At 41.2% G+C, this 8064-nt stretch overlaps 1 protein-coding gene across 1 annotated transcript; it reads left to right on the top strand.

Annotated features, from left to right (window-relative positions):
• Positions 1–414: 414 nt before the first annotated feature.
• ccn4a (cellular communication network factor 4a) lies at positions 415–8062 on the top strand. The gene is made up of 5 exons (XM_018697573.2): positions 415–721; positions 4118–4406; positions 5656–5910; positions 6937–7130; positions 7222–8062. The coding sequence occupies exons 1-5, from the start codon at positions 674–676 to the stop codon at positions 7519–7521; spliced, it is 1086 nt and encodes a 361-aa protein (XP_018553089.1). The 5' UTR covers positions 415–673; the 3' UTR covers positions 7522–8062.
• Positions 8063–8064: the final 2 nt, after the last annotated feature.

Below are 8064 nucleotides of genomic sequence, written 5' to 3'. Positions count from 1 at the left end.
CAGAGCATGGAGGAATGTAAACCTGATGTATAAAATGTTAACTAGAAAAGACTTTCACTCCACAATGTGACAGTGGGATCTGAATGATGGTGTGTAAACTGTGCAGATGTGCATCTCGCACACACATAAGATGTTTGGTTATGTGATACTGAGACTGCTGAAGCCTCCTGTTAACATGAGTGAGGATTGGATCTTATCTCCCACAGGTTCTCCTTATGGTCAGCACCGAGAGGAGAAATGATTGTAGAACATATGGACATAAGACAGCTATTTAAAGATGGAGCTGTCCTTTAATCTCAAATGAAGCAACAGCTGGGTCAAAGGGACCTCTGCCTGGCCCACGAGCGTCTTCGGGGTTTCCAGACACGCCCTAACCACCGGGCCTGCCAGCGCTCCGAAAGGAGGAGGATCGGGTGAAAGTGGAGCGGGAGGGAGAGAAGGAATCATCCCCTTGTCAGAAAGAATGCGGGGCTCGTCCTTTCAGACCTTACGTCAGCCCGGACTCTTTAACAGGCTGTCAGATTCCGGGGACGCAGGCAGACCGGAGGGTGCGCGGAGGAGATGACAGCGGCGGGGACGAGGATGTAGCACACCTGCGGAGAGCGGCGTGCAAAGCGTGCGTTTAAAACGGGACTAATTCTGGATTCAATGCATTTGCAGTTCTCCACCAGTGATGAGTTGGCTCCTGTTGTGGATTCTAACAGCAGGCGGGATTCAACAGGTGGGATGGAGGATAAACTTCTTTTTCAAAAGTTTTTTTTTTTTCAACGTGCAAGCTGCATATGTGTCTCTGTTTTATACAGCAGGAGAGCGGTCATGTAAATTTATTTAATTCTGAAAATATGCATCTGTGTTGAGTAATACTCCTTCTTACACCATGAAAAGAATATTAACGTCATGTGTGGGTTCACAGTGTGTGTGCAGTACTTCACAGTAAGTTTTAGTGACCTCCTACAGGTTTTCCCAGCCCCTGCTACAATGACTATATAGTGTTTGTATAGCCTATATTTTGACATGTCTTTGACGTCCTCAACAGTGAGTTTGTAATCACGTCGTTTTTAAGGCACCTAAGTTATTGCAATGACAAACTTAGTTTGGCTGTTCCTGCAGGGGCTTGTGCTTGATGTTTAATTATGAATCTAAAGTGACCATAACTTGTTTTTTCCTCTTTAAGTTGCAGCCTAATAGACAGCATCCTGCTGATACTTTCCTCCTATTGTAGGATTCCTGCTTTTACTCATGTGGGTTATCTGTAGATGTGGCCCCCAAAAAAGATAAGCCAACACTGACAGTGGCAAGCTTTCTTGACTTGTGGGTTGAGAGTAAGCTTGATTGAATAGACTGACTGACCTGAAGCTCATTAATCCCTCCAAACCTCTCTGGTATCTATGAAGAGAGAGGTCATTATTGTCCTCAATCATCCTGCTGTTAAACTTGCAATGTGAGATAGCAAAAGCTGCCACCCTGCAGCTTCTCTCTCTGACTTATAATTTAGTGCCACCTCGTGGTTATATGGTAAACAGCTTTTTTAAAAATGCTCCATTAGTGTTTTCCTGTTCCCCCGTTTCCCAGAGTCCTTCCTCATCTTGAACTCATCAGCACAGCTATTCAGCTTTTGGAAACTTGGTGCTTGGGTAAAAGGCAACATATTGATCTGGTGTCAGTATTTGTTGGATCTATATCATTCTATGATGTTTTTAAAAGAAATAGCAGGCTTCTGAGTTTAACACAGGTTTATGAGTAGTTTAAAACCCATTTAGCAACTGTTGGTATAATGACTGCACTAATGATCAGATTATACTTGGATATTACTCCAAAAGGAATTACTTTCTGATAAAAAACTTAATATTAAAATCAAGTCATAAGTGCTCATTATTTCACATAGGATGCTGTTGATATAGTTTTGGCTGATATTGTAATAGAAATATCCTAGGTAAGTTTAAGGTCATGCTGCCTCTCTTCAGAGCTGCAAACCTTTGGAGGGAAATTAAAAAACAACAACGCCTGAGTGACGGTTGCTTCTCTGCCCTCTGGCATTATTTGGGAAACGTTTTCTTTTTCAAATGCTTTCCTCTTCCCTGAGGAAAGGATTGTCCGTGCCTGTGCGCAGTGCTCCCAGAGGTCATCTGATGTGACCAGAAGCTGACAGGGAGAAAAGATCAAACCAGCAGAGCAGAGAAGGGTCAGTCCCTGTCACCTCTCCCAAAAGAGAAAACAACGCTCTTTATTAGCTGTCCATCACCAAAACACTACAGCTATTTGAGGTCACACTGGAAAACAATTGGAAGAGATGATTTTGAAGGCTTGTGTGACATGCACTTGAGCCTAGATGTATCAAACCTGATCATTTTGAGATCACCAAATTATTTCTGCATCTTTCTCTGCCTGTACAAGTTCTCTTAAGTATCTGCTTCTCTAATTAACCTAGTGCTTGTTTATGCAGCCCTTTCTTGACAGTGATTAAATACCTTTTAAATAAAATCATGGTAGATTTAGTCAACAAAGATGAACCGTTTCAGAACAATCATTGCATTAGACCTATACCAAATTTTCATAATTAACTTATTAAACCCCCCACCTTTCTCTGCTCTCCTTTCTTTGTTAGGGTAATGGACAGGTCTGTGTGTGTGGATTTTTTTTTTTTTTTTTTTTTTTTTGTAAATTAGCCTGATAGTTGCAGGCTAAATGAACTCCTCTGAGGAATGGCTTGGTGGCACGGCTGTGATTAAAACTCATTTATCTGCATTAGCTTTCAACACCGTACACAGCAGTTATTAATATGAGCATAATTCCATTCCAAGTGCTGAGAACAAGCTCAGGGAAACGATGACATAGGGTACACCATGCATAAGACGATTAAGCATGTTTTCTCACAATTAATTGCAGATTAAGTGTGTATATGTGTGTACATGTGTATGTGTGTCTTTCATGGATCAGAAGCTTCTTCTCTGCCAAGTATATGGACCATGTTATTATTTATGAGGGTACAGATAATATTGGACCTCCAATCAAATGTTTCACTCCCTGTCTAGACCCAGGCACATTGTGGCAATTATGATGGACATGGCAGCTGCTACAGCGTCAGTGTGTTACCGCACTTGAGCACCATCGTTAATCAGAGCATTTGTAGCAAATGTATTGCAACTTGCCTTTGCCTGAGAAGCAAATCTCAGCCTCTCACTCACTGAGCAATCACCCAGAGATCATCTTCTCGCATTTTCTCCTGCCCAACCACATTCTCAAAATAAGCAGAGTTTAATTTCAACTCTAAAACGTCCTGTTTGTTTTCAGAAAAACACACTCTAAATCAAAAAGACAAGTTTCCTCTACAGACATCCATCCAGTGTCCAAAAAGAACCTCCAAGCACCGGGCTGTTAATGTGCCTCGTGTGGCCTGTTTCAGTGAGAACATCTGCTTTTAAGAGCTGCAGAGCTCTTTACTGTGTGATCTTGGCTTCACAAAGCAGCTCGTAACAGTCAAAACACACTGAGGAGGGAGAGCTTGATTATGTTTCTTTGGCAGGATTTTGTAACTGTTTAGCACACTTGTAGATTTAAATATGATGCTGGAACACTTCCAAAGTGTTAAGTACATCAAGACTTTGTCATTGATTTAATAGGATTATCTCCACTGGATGTTTAAATCATTTTTATAGGCTTATTTAATTTATTGCACAGCATGACCACACATTAGCAGGCTGCCATGCACTTCATCCATGTAAGCAGTGAAGCAGAGGTGTACAAATAAGGGATTTGAGACCTTTTTGGAACAATGACTTACTGAGACAGGGTTACCAAAGAGGACTGGATATGAAAGAATTCCGGATTAAGGATATTAAAAATACTGCCACGCTACAGGAGGTGAAATACCTTTCATGTAATAAAAGATGGCATTTTTGCACAAACAGAGAGAAACAGTTGCTGCTAAAGCCCAGGGGTTTGTGTGACCAAAGCTAGTACTGTATATTCAGTGTAATAAAAGCACATTAATTATATAATTAAAAAGAAATTAGTCAGGCTATGAAAAATGTACTGTATTTTATGAATATTGATGCACATCAGAAAGTTGTTCTGAACCTTGCTTATAGGCTTAATTTGTCCACCTTCCTCTCTCCAGGCCTACTCCCAGAATTCCACTGCCATGCCGCCTGCCATAGCTGTCACATCCCCACCTGCGGAGCAGTACAACCGGACGCAGTACTGCAAGTGGCCCTGCGAATGTCCCGCGGTCACCCCTAAGTGTCCGTTGGGCGTGAGCCTCCTCATGGACGGCTGTGACTGCTGCAAGACCTGTGCCCGGCAGGTGGGCGAAGTGTGCAACGAGGCAGATACATGTGACTACCATAAGGGACTGTACTGTGATTACAGCTCGGACATGCCTAGGTACGAAAAAGGAGTGTGTGCATGTAAGTGTCACTCACCAAAACCGACAAAACAAATAAGTGTTCTTGCACAGCAGGAAAGTCTTAGTTTATTTCCTAATGTCATATGTTGTTCACTGTCCATACTGCATTACAGGCTGGGAGAGAAGCAGACTGGACTTGAATATAGCAGGTGTTTGCTACTACATCAACACTGGTTGTCGTAGTAACAACACAGGCAGTCATTGGCAGAGTTTTGTTCATTTTAGTAGTTTGTGGTTGCATGAAACACTTTGACAGCTTTAGCAAAGCGTAGGTTTATGAGCTTCATCATCTGTTGAACCTTAATCACTTTGAATGCAGTGACAGCAGTTGAATGTCAACAAATGTGATTGTGAATCATACTGCAAACCCCATATGGAAGGGCCTTTTTGACATTAAAGGTGCTATATGTAAGCTTCTATTATTGCTACACAGCCAATGTTAGCATTAACAGCTGTCTACTTACCAGTTTTAAAGAAACATTGTGAGTTCATCAGCAAACTCACTCACCAAGAGCTGTCCCCAGTGGTCAAAAGCAATGCTTACATTAAGTCTTGTTTTGCTATCAATTATTTACCACTTTGCAATAGTGAGTCACTGTAGCATCCAGTATGGTCATGCTTTAGTAAGTAAACAATTATAAATGCTACATAGGCTATGTAGCGGTAGCAAAAATAGTACCAGAATAATAGAACCAGAATTGTGCATGTTCTGGGAAAGTGCACATACTACTGTGAGAAGAGATTTTTGGGTTGTCATTTGACAAAAAAGCAACACTCATGGTTCAAAACTATAATAATATAATCATTTCATGTGTATTTTATTTTATTGCTTTTTTTCTTCACAGCATCTTTTTAATTTTTTTTTTTGTGTGTGTGGATACAGTTGAGCCTTTTTTGTCTGTTCTATCACAGTGACCATTGCCACTCATGCTAATTATATTTATGTCACACTGTGGAGAAAAAATATATTACACTGATATTATGCTATTGCTTGTGGAAAAAAACTTTCTTTAACTGGTTTGAGTTTTGAATCACTATTATGTGATACCAGCCATCAACAGAAAGTAGAAAACCAGACTGTTATTTATCCTAAAATGTCACAAATGTCTACTTCTAAGAATGTGTGCATTCATAAGTGTTTGGATTATAAATGCCATGACATTCGTGCAGCTTCCAAGTGTTTGCATTTTTCCCTGTATGTCTCTACAATACAGTATGTGACTGCTTGTCATTCCTCTCTGTGACAACAGATATGGTGGGAACAGGCTGTGAACATGACGGTGTGATCTACCGTAATGGGCAGAGCTTCAAGCCCAGCTGCAAATACCAGTGTGTGTGTGTGAACGGTGCCATCGGCTGTGTGTCACTGTGCACGGAGTCCCAACCTCCACGGGTGTGGTGCCAAACCCCACGTCGGGTCAAAGTACGGGGACAATGCTGTGAGCAATGGATCTGTGATGAACCCAAGAGAGGGCGCAAGACGGCCCCGCGACACGCAGTAGAGGGTAGGGCGCCTTGGATGTATTTACTAAGAGTGGGGTAGTATATTGTTTTGCTTTGTGAAGTTAGGCTTTATCTTGCAAGCACTCCTTGAATTTTTATTACAGCTCCCAATATCACTGCCAAATTCCTAATTTCCTTCCAGCTGACTGAAACGCAACACAGGTCTTTGTTGAGTTTGAACTAAATCAAAAGAGATGCTTGTAAGAGAGAATAAAATCTTGGTAATTGTAGGGAATAAACTTTTAAAAAATGACTTGTTATTACTCAAACATATTGTAATTGCTTTATAAGTATAGTTATGTAAACTAATGATCATGTTAAATTTTAAGTAACTTGTGTAATCTGGAGGATAGTTCATTTTTACATGAGTAGGTGGAGGTCTGTTGATACATATAACAAAGGTCATAGGAGGCATGGGAATGCAGAAGTATGACAACCTCTCCTACGACCTAATTTTTGAGTTCATATAGTTTCACATTTCAAAAATAACATTTATAGAAGAATAGTCAATAGAGGTTGTGATTGGACTAGAGAAATAAAATAGTAGCAGCTGTCTTTGAAATTGGCAGAAGTCTGAAGTCTGTAGTTACTGAGTATAGTTTGGAGTCCAGGAGGATCATGAGGTTTGTGTGTGTGTGTGTGTGTGTGTGTGTGTGTGTGTGTGTGTGCAGGGACAGGCCAATCCTTTCCTGTGGAAGCCCTCACACTGTTTTTGGGTAACATCCAGTTTCCAGTCATTTAGTGCAGCGGCGCTGTGAGCCATGGAGGGAAGAATGTGAACGAAGATCTCCTTGTGTTGCATAAGGAAACAAATTAGGTCCAGACTACTAGGAAAGCACAAGTTAAGGGTTTAGACTAAAAAACAAATACAGACCCAGGGGATGCAGAGCTCCTTTGCTTCTTCTAGTAAAATATTACAAATGTAGGAACAACTAGTTCTTGATGAAAATGATAAACAGGGAACCAAAGAAGTGTGTATAATCATGGCATGACCTATTTATCTCTTTTCTGTTTCTACGTTAATTCAGCTTTTCCAGCCGAGACCAGGAGCTGGCACAAGAACTGCATTACCCAGACTACCTCATGGAGCCCCTGCTCAAAGACCTGTGGCCGCGGCCTGTCCATGAGGATCTCCAACGCCAACGAGCAATGTGAGCTGGTCAAAGAGTCCCGCCTCTGCAACCTGCGGCCCTGCGAGGTTGACATCACCAAACACATCAAGGTAGCAGCTCTGTTTACTATCTCTGGCAGTCAAACAAGAACTGCATGAGGAAAACTGACTTAACTTCTTTTCTCTTCTCTTCCTCCCTCAGCCAGGAAAGAAATGTCTGAACATCTACAGGGAAGATCTGCCTTCCAACCTCACTATCTCTGGCTGCACTAGCAAGAAGCAGTACAGGCCCAAATACTGCGGCGTCTGCACAGACGAGCGCTGCTGCATCCCCTACAAGTCCAAGACCATCGACGTGGAGTTCGAGTGCCCTAATGGGGCAGGGTTCACCTGGAAGATGATGTGGGTCCAGGCCTGTTTCTGCAACCTCAGCTGCAAAAACCCCAACGACATCTTCGCTGATCTGGAGAGTTACTATGGTTACCCAGAGATCGTGAACTAGAGAAGTGACACGTCAGTCATGCTCTCTGCCTTGAGGAGCCTCTTGACTTAGTTCTGACTTCTTTTACTTATGCAATGTTTTGTATTTGTTATGTGATTATGTACAAGGGATTTTTTTATGGTCTTTTTTCCTATTGGAAAAATCTGTAAATATGGAATATATATATATGTGTCTCCAGAATGGATTCATAAAGCATGATGTGTTTTTTAAGAATATTTGAAAAAGTGCTTCGCAAATGAAAATATTCAGCCAGTGAGTGTGTGAAATATGGAAGGCTTAATTTATTTATGTAGCTTCTGGCATATGTAGTAACATCTGTGATGCTCTTGAGCTGCTTTCAATAACTGTCAAACATTGTTTTTAGACTCACAAGCCAACTTTAGGTCATAAGGCTTTACTGTAGATATTTTCCTTTATTTTTCATAAGAAATTCTTCTTATAAGAGATCAACTGATATGCCAAAGACAAAGCCTTACTTATAAGACTGTTTTTCTTTTATAAATGACCACATTTTTAAATAAAAAAAGACACAATCAGGGAAGA

This window comes from Lates calcarifer, linkage group LG3, assembly GCF_001640805.2.
Source record: "Lates calcarifer isolate ASB-BC8 linkage group LG3, TLL_Latcal_v3, whole genome shotgun sequence".
Lineage (NCBI taxonomy): Eukaryota > Metazoa > Chordata > Actinopteri > Centropomidae > Lates > Lates calcarifer.
Note: the sequence above shows the minus strand (reverse complement) of the source record. Positions and strands in the feature narration are given on the sequence as shown.